Source organism: Trichechus manatus, unplaced genomic scaffold (genome assembly GCF_000243295.1).
Source record: "Trichechus manatus latirostris isolate Lorelei unplaced genomic scaffold, TriManLat1.0 scaffold00033, whole genome shotgun sequence".
Lineage (NCBI taxonomy): Eukaryota > Metazoa > Chordata > Mammalia > Sirenia > Trichechidae > Trichechus > Trichechus manatus.
Genome location: NW_004443969.1, coordinates 5,850,293 through 5,867,503, shown reverse-complemented (window position 1 = coordinate 5,867,503; position 17,211 = coordinate 5,850,293). Strand labels below are relative to the sequence as shown.

Sequence of the window (17,211 nt, the reverse complement as noted above, 5' to 3'; positions counted from 1 at the left end):
TTCAAAATTGCAGCATATAAAAAGGATACCCATATATTTCCCAAAAAGCATTTTTTGCCTGTTGATTATATCATGTCTTCCAAAGAATTATAATTTATAAAGCCAACCACGAAACGACTTTGACTCTACCCAGACTCCCTGTGCACAGTGCTTTCTTTCGAACGCTGGCTGAATTTTTTCCCCTTCACTAGAGAAAAAGGACAGCTCCCCTCTACAAGCTCTCTGAACTTCGTCACTCCCGACGGGTCCGATTCCCATTTCAGCAGGCCTCTGGTTTCACGGCCAGTTAGACGTGTAACAACTACACTCAACGACTTGATGCTGCAGTCTGTGAGGCTCCGCTAACCCGGCAGCTCTCCACCAACCAGCCACCCTTGAGATGTGTAAAGCAGGGCGAGGAGACATTTGGAAAGCCCTCTGCCTGCCAGAACTGCTGTTATGCACAGGCAGTGAAAACAGGAAATTTTGTCAAGTTTCTAAATTGGCAGGAAAACCTAAATGCAGAAAATACTGAAGTTTGTTAGCCTGAGACATGTCTCTTTTTCAGACTTGCTTTGAGCACTGGGGGTGGCTTTTTTTTTCCATTTGAAGCAAAATGATGACGGATGTAGGCAGTCTCTCCTCAGGATGGCTCAGGGAAGCCACAAAGCAGCCCAGCTATCAATTTATTTACCAAACATTTATGCAGTGCCTACTAAGTGCCAAGTGGATTCTCCGGCTGGCAAATGGTTAAGCACTCAACTACTAGCCGAAAGGTTGGCGGCTCAAACCCACCCAGAGGCACCTTGGAAGACAGGCCTGGTGATCATCTTAGAAAGGTCACAGCCTTGAAAACCCTATGGAGCAGTTTTACTCTGTATACATGGGGTCACCATGAGTCAGAATCAACTCGACAGCAGCTAACAACAAGTGCCTGGTGGATTCTCTGATGGCACAAACTGTTAATGTGCTCAGTTGCTAACCAAAAGGTTGGGAGGTTTGAGTCAGGGCTTTGAGCCAGTTCATTTCGGTTGGAACCCCTGCTGAGAATTTACCTTTCTACCTTAGATATACTGAATTAGAATCTACATTTTAACAAGACACCCAGGTGATTCTTACGAATAATAAATTTGGAGAACCATTGCTCTACTAGTGGTTCTCAGAATTGCTCCCCAATCAGCAGCATTAGCACCACCACAGAACTTGTCAGAAATGCAAATTCTCCTCAGACTTTGAACAGGAATGAAACGGTTTGAAGTTCTCGTTTGAGCCCACCCAGAGGTACCTCGGAAGAAAGACCTGGTGATCTACACCTGATAATCATCACTGAAACCCTATGGAGCATGGATCCACTCTGACACACATAGGGTCACTATGAGTCAGCGTCGACTTAATGGCAAATGGTTTACAACTGGTAAGTGACTATTAGGAAAAAGAGCCACCAAAAGGATGATAATTAGATGACAAACAATCCACTACATTTTTCTCTCTGACAATCTGTTGTTGTTAGGTGCCATCGAATCTGTTCCAACTCATAGCAACACTATGTACGATAGAATGAAACACTGTCTGGTCCTGCGCCATCCTCACAATTGCTGTTATGCTTGAGCCCATTGTTGCAGCCACTGTGTCAAACCATCTTATCAAGGGTCTTCCTCTTTTTCATTGACCCTGTACTTTATTAAGCATGATGTCCTTCTCCAGGGACTTATCCCTCCTAATAACATGTCCAAAGGACATGAGACGTACTCTCGCCATCCTTGCTTCTAAGGAGCACTCTGGTTGTACACTTCTTCCAAGACCAATTTGTTTGTTCTTCTGGCAGTCCATGGTGTAGTCAATATTCTTCACCAAAACCATAATTCAAAGGCATCAACTCTTTTTCGGTCTTCCTTATTCGTTGTCCAGCTTTTGCATCCATATGAGGTGATTGAAAACACCATGGCTTGGGTCAGGCGCACCTTAATCTTCAAGGTGACATCTTTGCTTTCTAACACTTTAAAGAGGTCTTTTGCAGCAGATTTGCCCAATGCAATGAGCCTTTGATTTCTTGACTGCTGCTTCCATTCATGTTGATTATGGATCCAAGTAAAATGAAACCCTTGACAACTTCAGTCTTTTCTGCATTTATCGTGATGTTGCTCATTGGTCCAGTTGCATCTGTCAGTATGTCGTACTGTGGGGGCTTTCGTGTTGCTGTGATGCTGGAAACTATGCTACCAGCATTGAAATACCAGCAGGGTCACCCATGGTGGACAGGTTTCAGCTGAGCTTCCAGACTAAGACAGACTAGGAAGGATGACCTGGTAGTCTACTTCTGAAAAGAATTATCCAGTGAAAACCTTACGAATAACAGCTGAATATTGTCTGATATAGTGCCGGAAGATGACCCCTCCGGTGGGAAGGCACTCAAAAGATGACTGGGGTAGAGTCTGACAATCTAGGTATCCTGAAATCAAGAAATCCAACTGGTGGGACTCAAACGTGCATGTTTTAAATTCCCCAAACAAGTGTCCAGTGAGCATTCCACAGTGTCCCGGAGCTTGGTAAACTTACTGATCATTGAGTCTTAGCAGGTGCTCAATGACTGTTTGGTGCTTCAATAAAAGGCAGGGCTAAAAGTGCAGTTATAAGAAGGTGGGACTTTTCAAAGAGAAGCTTCTGGAGACTGGAAGTCAGGCAAGTGTCTAACTTGGAGCCCCCATATCAGGGTCCAGGGAATGCATTACTTTCATACTGCTGCATAGCAGATTACCAAAAATTTAGTTGCTTAAAACAACACCTGTTAGCTCACAGTTCTGGAGATTAGAAGTCCAGGCTGGGACCTCTGCTAAGAGTCTCAAGACATTGGCCAGACTGAGTTCTTGTCTGGAGGATCTGGGGGAAAATCTGCTTGAAGCTCATCCAGACCCCCGTTTCCTTGATAGCTCTCAGCTTCTAGATGCTATCTGCATTCCTTGCCATGGGTCCTCCTCCATCTTTAAGACTGGCAATGGAAAATTACTCCCTTCTCAAATTCTTCAACATGCTTTGAATCTTTGACTTCCTGTCTCTAGCCTCTACACCCAGATTTAAAGGGTCATGTGATTTGGTTAAGCCCATTGGAGAAACTCTCCCTATTTTAAGGTCAACTGATTTGAGACCTTAATTGTGTCTAGGAAAAAAAAATGCTCACAACTGGACCAATAAGCAACATCATGATAAACAGAGAAAATAATGAAGTTGTCAAGGATTTCATTTTACTTGGACCTACAATCAACACCCATGGAAGCAATAGTCAAGAAATCAAATGACATATTGCATTGGGTAAATCTGCTGCAAAAGACATCTCTAAAGTGTTAAAAAGCAAAGATGTCACTTGGAGGACTAAGGTGCACCTGACCCAAGCCGTGGTATTTTCGATCACCTCGTATGCATATGAAAGCTGGCCAATGAATAAGGAAGACTGAAGAAGAATTTATGCCTTTGACTTATGATGTTGGCAAAGAATACTGAATACACCATGGACTGCTGGAAGAACGAACAAATCTGTCTTGGAAGAAGTACAGCCAGATGCTCTTTAGAAGCAAGGATGACAAGACTACTTCTCACATACTTTGGACGTGTTATCAGGAGTGATCATTCCCTGGAGAAAGACATCATGCTTGGTAAAGTACAAGGTCAGCGAAAAAGAGGAAGACCCTTGATGACATGGATTGACACAGTGGCTGCAACAATGGGCTCAAGCATAACAATGACTGTGAGCATGGTGCAGGACTGGGCAGTGTTTTGTTCTGTGGTACACAGGGTCGCTGTGAGTCGGAACCGACTCAACGGCACCTAAAAACAACAACACTTTGGACATGTTATCAGGAGGAACCGGTCCCTGGAGAAGGACATCACGCTTGGTAAAGTAGAGGGTCAGTGAAAAAGAGGAAGACCCTCAACTAGATGGACTGACACAGTGGTGCAACAATGGACTTGAGCATAACAACAATAGTGAGGAGGATTTCATTCTGCTGTACATAGGGTCGCTATGAGTTAGAACTGACTCGACAGCACCTAACAACAACAACAACAGAAAATTCCATCACAGAAACAACTAGATTAGTGTTTGACTGACTACCTGGAAGAAAGTGTGTGTACACCAGGAACCAGGAATTTGGGGGCCATCTAAGAATTCTGCCTACCACAGACAAGGAAAGGCAGGGAGGGCTGAGGTGACCTCATGAGGATCACTGTCTGAGTGGCTCCCCCTCAGTGTGTTTCAATCCATCAACCTACTGATCAGTGGGTAGCCACTGTGTCCCTAGCCTAGCAGGGAAGGTTGAAGTAGGAGCATGCAAGGTCCCTCATCTCAAGTTCCAAGTATATACAGACAGGCAACACCTGTGCCCTGATCTGAGAAGAGTCTAAGATGGCAGCACATCATTTAGAACAATCGTAGTAGGAAGATCAGTGTTGGCTGGAATGATCCAGGAAAGCTTTAGGGAAGAAGTGAAAACTTGAGCTTGCTCTTGTAAGAATGGGTATGCCATTGCACAATAGAGAGAACAAGTTAGAGACATTGTGACCTGGCCCAGCTCCTTGAGCTGCCTCTTAACCAGAGCCCAAACAATGTTAGAGCAGTTTGGGCCTCTGTGCTGGGAAAGTATGAGTTGCTGAATGGAAGCAGAGTCTTTCTCTGGTCATGGAGAGTTGTGTAGGCAACAGCAAGACTTGGGAGAACTGAGGGCCAGAGTTCTGGCTGATGGCAGGAAGAACTAACTGCCAACAGCTGTTCATATCCTGATGAAGGGTTATCTTTTTTACATTCTGGGAACATAGCTAGGCCCATATCTTGACCCAAATTACAATGCAACAAATGCTATCACCCCGGGGGCACACCACAATTTGACTGCACTGTTTTATCCTTAAAATCCTTCAATGGCTTCCCAGGATAAACTTCAAACCCTTTTGCTATGGTCTTGTCTGGAATTGGCTGCATGGTGGCTGATCGAGTCCACCAGGCTGGGCTTGTGCTACATTAAAGGGAGCGCTGAGGAGTTTAGCAATCCTTTTTCACCCTTCACAAAGCCTGGCTTTCAAGATAATTGCCTAGCTAAAGAAGTCAAGAAATTCAGCTTCTAGACTTAAAACTGATCAACAGTACTTTTGTACCTTTGATCAGCAGTACCTGCTTTTTCCTCCCCTGGAGTGATAAGCCTTGAGGGAGATGGCTTGAGGTGAATGCAGTTTAAGGGGAAAATTAAAAAAAAAAAAAAAAATTAATATTTTCAAAATATGATCCCCATTGCATCCTCTTTCCACTACCCTGAGTCCCCCTTGTTAACAAGCGGTGAAATGGCCTAAGAAATAATTTTTAAAGCTGTATCATTGCATTAACATCTTGTTAAACAGTTTAACAAGGACTGTTAAACATCACCCTACTCACTCTCATTTCATGGTTATTTCTGTCAGGTACATATGGCTAAAGCTAATAGCCAGGGGCTGATTAACTTGCTCAGGGGAGATAGAATCTTAAATGTCTTCCTCGATGGCTTGACTTCTGGGAGGCCTCAGAGGACCGGATCTCTTTCAAAGAGAGCATCTCTAGGTTCAGACTAACCCAAAAATTTCTGAGAAATGATGAACTTCTATAGGAATGCGTGCCCAAGGAAAAACACCGACATTGCTTCCCAACTCCAAACAGACTTATTCATTAATTTATTCAGTCAACAAATATTCATTATGTGTAACATCTGCTATTTGCCAGGCATTAGGGGATGGAGGTATAGTGTTGAGCAAAATTAGGGATAGCTTCTGCCAGCAAGGAATTGGAAGAAAGACAGGCATCAATCAAATGATCACACAATTAAACGGAGAATTACAACCTCAAGAGAGATTTAATCAAGTCAGGGAGTATGGGCAAGGCTTCCCAGGGTAGATATGAAAGAGGAAGACATTTACTTGGTGAAGGGGATGAGGGAGCACATGAAGTAAGAGAGAAAAGCATTTCAGACAGAGGAAACAACATGGACCAAGGCCAGGGGGTAACAGAAAGCCTGACTATGGTCCACTGGAGGAACTGAAGGTGGACTCTAAAGTTAGAGAGGTGGGCCGACCATGGTGGATTTTGGTCTCTGACATAAGAGCACTGGGCAGCCATTGATGGGCTGGAGGATGGGGGTATGGGAAGGTTCAAAGAGCTCCCAGGGGCTGTGGTATGAACAACAGACTGGGCGAGGACAAGAGGAGATGCAGACAGTGTCCTAGTGACAATGTCTGAAGTCGAGGATTCTCACCCAGAAAGCAGCTTGCTGGAAATAGAAAAGGGGGCACTCAGGAGCTCAAGCTCTTTGAAGGTGCTTGCAAAGGAAGGTGCCCATAGAGAGCAGGATTCAGGTGAGGCTGAACACCATCTATTTACAAGAACTTACAGCAGCAGCAGTGATGACCAGTTTTCCTCAGGAGTGCTCAGTAAGGAGACAAAGAGTGGAGATGGAGCGTCAGGTGGGTTGTCCCAGGGTTGCAGATCCAAATGGGTGGGGAGTGGGCAGAAGGAAAGGTGGTGCAAGTTGAGAGTGTCATACAAGTGGTGGATCAAGGGGGCTTCTTGACTCCTGGTTCAATATTCTTCCTCTGTGCTGCCTCAACTCCCAAATGGCTTTTATTCCAAGTGGTTTTAGCATTAATAAGCTGAATGTTTTGCTCAACTGAAGCCTCTGCTGCCTTATTACACTTTGGCAGCCCCCATGAGGCATGCAACTAAGACAGATGAACAGTCTTGCTAATGAATGGGGACTGGGATTCAAATATTCCCTTCCATGGGAACTATGCATCTCTCCAACAGAGAAATGAAATCATTGAGACAGGCTGATTAGAAAAACAAAGCAATATTATTATATCTGCCTGCCATGCGTATCACCGGATACTTGCGATTTATGACAGATACCACAAATAGCAAAATAAACATGAAAGACCATTTATCACAACCATGTCTACACTAATACAGGGAAGAGGAGAATAGAGGCAACCAACTGAATATTTGAGGCAAAATCTTCTCCTGAAATATCCAAACTATGAGTCAAAATAATACCTTACACTAAAAAGTCACTAATTCAATTTTGGTGACATTTCCCTAAGAGACTAGGTTGACATATTACATCACAGAAAAAGTCTTTGCTAAGAAAATAATGGGATTAACGTAATTGTAAGACCAAAATTTAAACTAGTCAAGGAAAGAACTAGTTTAGAATCCTTATGGCACTTGAAAAGCACTTTAAGGACTCTGCTTCCATGCAATCAGTTGATATACACTAGGGTATAGGAATTGATTTTTAAACTAATTATATTTTTTGATTATGGCCTGCACACAGGGTGCAGAATTTCACAAAGTCAATGGAAGGGGAGCTGGGGACACACATGAATCAGATGCCAAGCCATCGACAAATGAAGGTCTGGCAGAATTACACCAGTTCATCATGGAAGAATGGAAAATTGACAAGGATGACGCCAGGACAGTGCTTCAATGAGGGTGATTTAAATAAAAAAGAATTAAGGGAAGTTCTTGGAATAGAGCTTCTTTATAATCTTGCCGTGAAAATCAAGCAAAGGCTATTATATGGTTTTGTCAGAAAAATTATGCCCTCGAAAAAAGCCACACGTGTTTCATTCTGAATAATTATTATAAAAATTAACATATCAGTGCAATTATAACCTACATTTTATAAAATACAGGAAAATTTATTTTCATTACCTTTAGTTTCATTTTTCACAATGATGTTCCAGTCAAACTTCTTTTGGACCCTGTTGTAAGGAAACTCATTTTAAGAGCCCTTTTCAGGTACCGACTGTCCTTGGATAAGAGGACTCACTGTCAGCGTCTCATCTCTCTCCCTCTCATTGGTTTGGTCTCTAGATCTGGGGTCTAAAAACCCAGGTGTGATTCTGTTCTCCCTCTCTGTTCCCCTCCCTGGCACACGCCACAAATATCTAAATGTACATCAACCTGATTTTTAGAGTAGTCAACTACAGCCGCAATCTCAACGTTTTTCCATCCAAATACATATGGTGAATGATGTCCATCATCAAGATATTCTCCCATGAGCAACCCAAACTGATGAGCAATTCCTGCCACTAGATGTAACTCCTTCTCTTTTACCCCAACTCAGGAGAGCAAGTCAGAATGGAAGCATGGAATTATTACAGAGGCTTTGAATCTTCCATGATGTTTCTTTAATTTTGTAATTTTATGCTATCTGTAAGAAATTAATTTTTCATCATTATAGTTGAAAGCCAATCATTGCCCTAAAACTCTCTAGGAGGTGGCTGTAACTGAACCCCAATCACTTTATGCTCTTGAAAGTTACATATTAAAAGTGTACTTCTTTTAAACTACTCTGTTGTTTCTTAATTCTCTCCTCCACTTTGAATGACATTTGACGGCATGGCAAGCCACCTGTGCAACAGACCTGAACATGTGTATCCATGGACCTGGATGCTGCATGCATTGAGAATAACTCACAGTGAGCATTCAGGAGAATAAGGTGGGAGGTCTGGAAAAGCCTTCTTAAAGGGGATGCTCATTCTGCGTATCCTCAACATCCAGGGGAAGAGGCAGGAATCCAGACTGGGAATCTCCTCTGTTCTAGTATCTGACAAATATGACAATGATCATAAAAGCCATAATCTTGCAACAGGAAACAAATCTGGTACTGATTTCCTACCAAGATGACAAGTGGCAAGAAGACACTCATGTTTTCAGGAGTATGCCCTTTTACATTATTATAGTTTTCTCCTGCAAATTGCTTGAGAGCTAGGAGGTGTCCTGGCATCTCTTTCTCTCCCAGAGTTCCCAATTTGTTTTCATTATTTACCAGCCCAACACCTCAACTAGACTGAGGCACAATAGCAAAAGAGGCAGGAGGAAAAATTAATATTTTCTACGTGGGCTTCCTCATCTTGTGTAGATTTATGAATTTCATTGCTGTTATGCAGAAGTTAGCATTTTTAACAACAAGAGGGAGAAATTCTTAATTGTTTTTTATTGCCTCAAGAGCCCCAAAGACATCTTGTGCTATGTCGTCATTTACATTTCACATTACATGCAAAATGTTTGAAATGAGCAAATATTTGTTTTAATTTTTACCCATCTGTTAACTGAAATGCTAAAAAGACAGCTAAATCACTACATTAAATTCAGCAATTTGTAAACAATATATATGTTCATTTGTTCTGGGTTAAAAATGCCCCAAAGTCTTATGACACCCACAAAGTTAAATGGCATTGTATTAATCTGAGGGATGCAGGCCATGATTTCCTTCTCTTCACTCCAATAATTTATTTCCTAACTTGAGTTAATTAGTGAGGTTCCTATTTTTAAAAGCTCTTTGAAATTCATTGAGGGAGGAGGACATTTGCAAGGACTGCTTTGAAAACCTACCACACAGGAAACAGGCTAAATACAAATGGTAAATTCCCCTAAGACATTGAAGCACACTGTGCACCTGATTGTCCTTCAACAATCTATATGCCAGGAATACAGTGGGTGATTAATAAATAGTTGTTCAGAGAAAGACTGAGAGAGCTAGAATGAAAGAGTAAGAGTAGCAACAGAACAAACTCATTCCAGACACTCACTAACAGGATGAGATGGTCTCTGGTCTCCAGGGTCATTTCCATCTCAAAATCAAGGTCTGTGGCATTGTGATTTTATGGTACAAAATAGGACTGGGTTTAACTTGGAGCAATAGCCACTGGCCCGAGGGAGAAAAGACATATATTCAGAGAAACAAAAAAAAAAAGAGAGAAAGAAACACAGTTTGGTAAAATAGAGAATAAAGATAAATCAATTACGTTTCCTTTTTGTCAAAGGAAGCCTTGGTGCTGAAGTTAGAATGAAAGGTAGTTGGAGACCACTGCACCCATTCCTATTCTGTCTTTCTGGTTTTTCCTTTACCCCCTAATTCTTATCGACTCAAACCAGTGTCCTCATCAAAAACATGCACTAAGAGGAGGAAAAAGATTTCATCCACACCAAGTATGCATCACTGCTACCAGTTTAAGATAGGCCTCCACTGGGGAAGACAGCACTAGCCTTTAAACAGAAGTTCAAGCTTTAAGCAAAAGTGATGTCCATTTCTTCCTTTGCTACTTTGGGCAGTGGGTGACAGAGACTGAGCTGCACTGGATGCCCTTCCCTGTGTCACCTGCCATGGATTCCGTACTCCAACTTCCAGAAAGGCTGGCCCTCGGAGGCAGCAACACCACCAGCCTAATCTAAGTAGCACCTTCCTTGTCAAATTCCTGCCTTCTTTCACTACACCTTCACCACACGCCTGTGAGAGCCGGGGGCAGAAATTCATTTCCCTGCCCTGAGAAGCAGGCTTAAAATCTTGGTGCTGGCTTATGAGTCATTTGTGTGAATTTGAACTAGGCTTTCTCTAAGCCTCAAGTTCCTCCTCTATAAAATGGAAATATAAATCGCCAAGCACAGCATCTAATGCAGAGTAGGCAACAAAAGTTGCGAGCTCCCTCCTCTCGTTTATGCAAAGACACAGAGCAGTGAAGTCAGCTGGACACAGACACATCAGAAGCCAGCTGCCAGGGCTGGAACAAGAACCCGGTTCTTCCCATCTCCCTTCACGTGCCTTCAAAATTTCTCTCAGGTCTAACTTCTGGCCCTGGAACCTGTTGCTCAGGTTTCCCACACCAAAACAAACAGCCCGTGATTTATTCCTTTTCCCGACAGCCATATTGGAAAGGGAGAGAAGAGGAAATATTTGATCTACCAACTCTCCCTTGACTCACACACACATAACACGATCTTTTTCTTGTTGCTGCTAAAATATATTTTTTTAAACCCTTTGCTCACACATAGTTCGTGTTTCTGGTAAAGCCACATCTCCCAAAGGGCAGTGACCAGGCCCCTCCTGTGAAGGCCTCTGGAATACAAACCATGGGCTCCATTCCCTACACAGAGAAGGGCCTCCACTTTAAATGCTTTCCATCACAACAAGTTTGGAAAGCAAACTGCTGTTTCTGCGTGTGAATTGGGTATTTGGGGTCATCGATCAAGTCCTGGAATCTCTGCAGCCCGATTTTCTAAATGGGCCAAACAGGCTGTCTGCCGCTGCCATGTTTTCTACTTCGATAAGGAACAGAGAGACTACAGTGGAAATCCAAGCACTGCTTTGGGGAGCACACGTCTGAGAATTTCCACTTCTTAAGGCTGGCCTAGGAGATCACTCTGGGGATATAAAATAGCAGCCTGAAGAGCGTGTGTCCCTGGCAGCCTTGCTTCTCCAAAGGAGGCGAGAAATGGGAATAAAGTATAATTGCCCAAGAAAGGGTCTCCAGCATAGAGACAGCCTCAATAAGAATGCTCCCTTTCATATCACCACAGAACTTGGTCCTTTTCAAAGGACTTTCACCTTGCCAGGATTACCTAATTTGACCTTATATTTCCCAGTTGGTGCTATTACCCCCATTTTACCCAAGGTGTTTTGCAATTTGCTCGAGGTCAGAGTGTTTTGTAACGTAACCAGACCTCCTGCCTAGTCCATTGCTCTTTTCATCATAAGCCACCACAAATCCCCACAGCACAGGAAAGAGACGTTCGAAGACTCAGGTCAATCCCCTCCTGCTTTAGGACTCTTCAGCCTAAAGGAGCAGAGGAGCTACTTATGTGTATACTTTGAGGACCAGAGGGATTTGGGGGCTGCCCGCACCCAGGACTCACTCAGAAAGATAATGGTCTGCCTCCTGGCTATCCTGCTGTCCTCACTCTCCGACTTCCTCAGCTGCGGCTGCCACCCCTTCCCGGCCAGCGGGCCCTGCTTGCTCCTCTTGAGCACCTGCATCATGTTCCAGCACATGAAGGCCACAGAAACCAGGACCACAAGGTAAATGATGAAGGCAACGAAGATGCTGGATTGGTACACCGTCCAGCGGCTGGAGAGGTTGGTACAGATGGACATGTTGGAGATCTCGGGCTCCTTGTGGTGGCGGGTGAGGGAGAGGTTGCAAGTGAGACCCCTGTGGCTGGGCACAATCACCAGGGGGTACTCAGTACCCATGGCAAAAAGCAAGGGCAATGCCACCAGGGTGGAGGTGACCCAGACGAAACCAATCAGCAGCTTCACCTGGCAGGGCCCTGACACGGCCTTATACCTGAATGGGTGGCAGATGGCAAAATAGCGCTCGAAGCTCAGTGTCAGGATATGCAGCAGCGTGGCATAGCTACAGGCCTCAAAGAGGAACGTGTGAAGCTTACAGGGCAGGGCATAGCTGGGTGTGGTCAGCGGGTTCCAGATGATGCTGTAGAACTCCATGGGCATGCCAATGAGGAAGACCAAGATGTCCGAGCAAGCTAGGCTCACCATGTGATCTGTGACCTCCTTCTGCAAGTAGCCTTTCTTCTGCAGCAGCTGGGTGACATGAATTGTGATGCTATTCCCCAAGATGCCCGCCACGAAGATGACCAGGTACACCAGGATGAGGGTGATTTTGATCCAGGTAGCCACTTCGAACTCTGGGACATGGCTGTGATTGATGATATGGGAGCAGTCACCCCCGAGGCTGCTGGGTGAAGCCATGAGCAAGAAAGCCAGCCACCAGATCCAAAGACCTTCTCAGTTTCCCTTCCTCCTCCCAGAGAAACCCAAAGTTCTTGGCAGCAACTCACCAGAATGGACACAGGATGCTCTCTCACTCCATGTCACCTGGGAAAGGGAACATAGTATTTCAGCTGCTTTCATGGAAACCCGGAACAGCTCAAACTAGAAAAGGCTCGGAGGCGACTGTGGGTGGAGTTTTGGAGTGTGTATGAGTAAGTGAGGTGGGGAGAGGGCGGAGGATGAAGGTGCTAATCTCCCATTTCGGCAGTGAGACCCGAAGCTACTGGATGTGCTCTGTCTTCCAGCCCCAGGGTCCCCTCCCAGCTGCCTGGCATTTGCTGCCCCGGCCCACCCTCCAGGAACACCCTCTCTGCAGCTGCGGAAGGCAGTGTGGTCAGTGATTAAAGATTAACCACCTTCGGCTGGGCTCTGCGGCAGGCTGCCGGCCCAGTCTAGGGGCGGGGGTTGACTCAGCACATAGGCATCGTCTTCGAAACCAAATTTTGGCTCCGGTTCCCTGGCGAGGGGTGGCCCACCCACCCCCGTCGCACACGCGGCCACTGCGGACCTAGCCGCCGCCATCGCCCAACGAGCATCCCAGGGAAGTGCAGCCCGGGAAGCCGAGTGCCCTCCGGGCTTCGAATCCAGCGCTGAGGCCAGAGAAGGACGAACTTCCCTCCCCGTTCCCCGCAGCCGCCCTGAGGCCGCTACAAAGCTTAGACCTGGGCCAGTTTAGGGGCGGCTGGAGCCGGGCGCAAGAGGCCTCCTGCCAGTCAGCCGGCCGCCCTGGAGAAGCTGGCACTTGGGGCACTTGGGGTTGTTTCCAGTGGGCTGCGTTCCTTGAAGCTGTCTCGGGAAGTCGACCCCAGTCTAATACCCACTGCCTTCCAGTGGATTCCGACTCATAGCGACCCTATCGGTCAGAGCAGAATTGCCTCATAGGGTTTCCAAGGCTGTAAACTTTACGGGAGCAGACTGCCACATCTTTCTTCTCAGAGCGGCTGGTGGGTTTGTACTGCTGACCGTTTGCAGGCTAATTAGGATTCCCATAAAAGCCCTGCCTTTTCCCCAAAACCTCCCGGTGTCCTACCTGTTCTCACCAGAGAGACCCGGTAGCACGAGGTCCCTCCTTTCAGTTTCACCCTGCGTAGCTTCAGAAAGCCTTTAACTGCGGACGTGTAGGACGCACAACCCGCCCAAAAGGCTGCGGGTGGAGAAGTGCGCCCGCCCACAAGGGACCTGGACATCAACAGCACGAGGTCCCTTTAGGGCCACAGAATAAAACGCAATTGGGACCGTGATATTTTCTCCCTATTCACAGAGAGGAAAAGCTCTAATGGGTCCGTTTTCATCTTCTAAATTTCAAAATTAGAGGGAATGAGGGAGGGCTGACCTGTGCATTGCGAGATGTTTAGCAGCATCCTGGTCTCCATCCACAAGATGCCAGTAACAGCCCACACACACACACACACACACACACACACACACACACACAGTTGTGACAACTAAAAATGTTTCCAGATATTGCCAAATGTGCCCTGGGGGCAAAATCTCCCCAGACTGAGAACCACTGCACTGAAGGAATAAAAGAGATCCCTAATACCTACAACTAGCTTTTATGGAGTGCATATCATGTGCCAAGGAGTCCCTGGGTGGCAAAAAACAGGTAAGTGCTCCTCCGAACCCACTCAGAGGTGCCTGGAAAGAAAGGCCTGGAGATCTGCTTCCCAAAAATCAACCACTGAAAACCCTACGGACCGCATTTCTACTCTGACACACATAGAGTCGCCATGTGTCAGAGTCGACTCCATGGTCACTTGTTTGGTTTGCTGGGTTTACTATGTGTCAGGCCCTGTGCTCGAGAAGTCTTTATCACAACAACCCCCCGTGATAGGATCATTTTAAAGATAAAGGACCTGGAGTGTCTAGAGGATGGTTCTTTCCCATGGCCACAAGAAAGTAAATGAGAGACTTAACAATCAACCCAGATCTGTCCCAGCCCTGAGTCCACACTCCTAACCATGATGGAATTCTGGGAGAACAGTAGGTGCTTGGGAAATATGTCCCGAATGAATGCACATAGAGATATGGAAGCTGTGTTTTCTGAATCCAGCCTTGGACACGTGATCTGACAACCTAAGGGAATATTTGATTTTGATATCATGGATGGGGGGAGGGGGGAATAAGCCACATGGCCATTGACTCTTTACAGTTAGCTCCGTATGTGGTCCTAGTTATGTTCTCTATTTGTTCTTTCTATTATTTTATGAGCTCCCAGAGCTAAGGACTGTATCTTCTCTCTCTCTGACATCTCTCCACAACACCATAAAGTAGTATGCTTGCTGGAGGGCGAAACGCCCCCCATGTGTGCTATTTGACCCACCTACTGGTGGAACAGGAAACTCCTCATCATTTCCTTAAGGATGCACTGTGCTTACTATAGAACCAAGGCAGCATTGTATCTGTCCCCCAAAACTCAACTGGGTAAGCACAGACTCTTGGGGCTTTCATGACTCCAGATTAGAATCCTGATTTGACTCCCCTGCAGAAGATCCTGGTTCTTTGCTGTCCCTCAGTCTAACACACACACATACACACCCCTTACTCCTGCCTGGCTTCTTTCTTCTCAAAGCTGTAAACAAGCTGCGAACCTCACAAGTATTCCTCATCCCATTGTCCTCTGTTTCAATCCTCACAGCCTTGCAAGGCAGATACTGTTATCTCCATTTTACAGATGAGGAAATTGAGGATGAGGGAGGGGGTTAAGTTACCTGCCAAAAAGGGTCAGAGGCAGGATTCAAACCAAGGTCCCTCTGGAGACAAAGCACTTTTCACTGTGCGATGCTATCTTCCTGTGCAGAACAAGGCTGTGCAGGCGGAACAGTGGCATTCTGGGAAAGGGATACTTTCAGTCACCAGACCCAGTACTTCTCATCTCCCTGGCAGTGGCATGCCAGCCATCCTGCAATATATTTGATAATTCCAATTGGTTCTGCTCAGACAAGATTTCCATTATTGTATGATTCCTTTCATCAAATTTTTCTTTCCCAAAGTGTGAACAAAGATTACGAATGTATGGCCAAATGGTGAGAATCAAGCTAATTAAAATTCTGTCCTTACAGTTGAGCTGGAAACATGCATTTTAAACTAAGGTCCAGGAGAATTAAACTTTCATTCCACCTTTGCTTTTCCTAAGACCAAGTAATAACTGCTCAATGGGCTCTCAATTGTTGATAACAAGACTGGTATAGCACCTGGCTTGGGTATGTGTAATCTAGATTTTTTATTAGCATATTTTGTAAAGGGTGGGGGGAAAGGAATGAGAAATGAGGGGAAAGAATACTTTAGGTACCTTTTGATTTCAACTCTACTCAAGATTCACTCTAGGGACTACACAAATTTGTATTCACGTTCTACACAATCTAGATAATCTTTGGGGTCAGCTAGGTCAGTTAGCTTCACATTTATTTTAGCATGAAATCTTAATTTACAATAAAATCTGACACTAGCATCCAAAGTAAAAGCACACACATATACACACACACATATATGGTATTTTTATAAATTTACATCGATTCTGTGTGCTCAAATTGGTAACATTTACTGTCTTCAAGTCAATCAACAGCCTGTATTCTAGAAAGTAAATAATACCTTCTTTACAAAGGTCCATGGTAAAATCACAGTGAGTAGCTCAGCCAGGGACACTTAGATTCTTGGAGCCCTGGTGGCATAGTGGTTAAGAGCTCAGCTGCTAACTAAAAGGTCAGCAGTTCAAGTCTACCAGCCACTCCTTGGAAACCCTATGAGATGGTTCTACTCTCCTACAGGATCAATTTGAGTCGAAACCAACTCGATGGCATCCAACAACATAGGTTAAGCTACAAAGAAAACTTCAATAATTTTTAAAAATTATAAGCAGAGTTCTGGCAAAATGGCGCTCTAGGCAGAAGCACCACGCCGTCCCTCCACAGCAAAGATCCGAAAAACTAAGTCGAACAGAGAATACAACAATCCTGAAACCCTACAACATCAAATGAAGAGATAATGAACTCAGCCAAGCACCAAATGGAGTGAGAAAACTGACAGAGAACAGAGGCGAGGAGAGATTCATGCAGAGGTCCCCTACCAGCTAACGCAGCGTGGATCCACCATCTTGGACTCCTATCGGAGACCAGCAAACGGGGGTACGAGAAAGCAACCTCATGGAGCATCCAGCAGCAGACAAAACAACCGGTAATTTGCGGTGTACGCTTTCCCACCCCCCACCCCTCTTCGCCCCTGCTCGGCCTCTTCTGCTTCCCGCAGCCACGGTCTCTTGACCGGGAAGCGCCGGCTGCTTGGATTCCACACACCCAAGCCCGGGGCTCTCTGGGTGCCATTTGTTGGCTGCTAGTCTTACTTTTTTTTTCTGCTTCTTTTGATTTCTCACTTTCCTCTCGCCACCTCCCCCTCCTTACACTCGAGTGCCTGGCTCCGTGCGCCACCTTTGCTTCTTCCTGAGGGGCTGCAGAGCACCGGCAATTTGTGATATACACTTTCCCACTCTCTACCCTTCTTCACCCACACTCAGCCTCCTCTGCTTCCCGTGGACACAGTCTCTTGTCCAGAAACACCAGCGCGCACTACCTGGCTCTCTGAGTGCCATTTGTTGGCT

General features: G+C 45.3%; 1 protein-coding gene across 1 annotated transcript in view; it reads right to left on the bottom strand.

The window, feature by feature from the left end:
* GPR39 (G protein-coupled receptor 39) overlaps positions 1–13,723 on the bottom strand; it is a 263,309-nt gene extending 249,586 nt beyond the window's left edge. Inside the window, exons 1-2 of the mRNA XM_004375079.2 lie at positions 13,648–13,723; positions 11,681–12,662 (exon numbers count right to left, since the gene is read on the bottom strand). Of these exons, the coding sequence (XP_004375136.1) occupies positions 11,681–12,536 (856 nt within the window). The 5' untranslated portion in view covers positions 12,537–12,662; positions 13,648–13,723. The remainder of the gene's footprint in view (positions 1–11,680; positions 12,663–13,647) is intronic.
* Between the last annotated feature and the right edge of the window lie 3,488 nt (positions 13,724–17,211).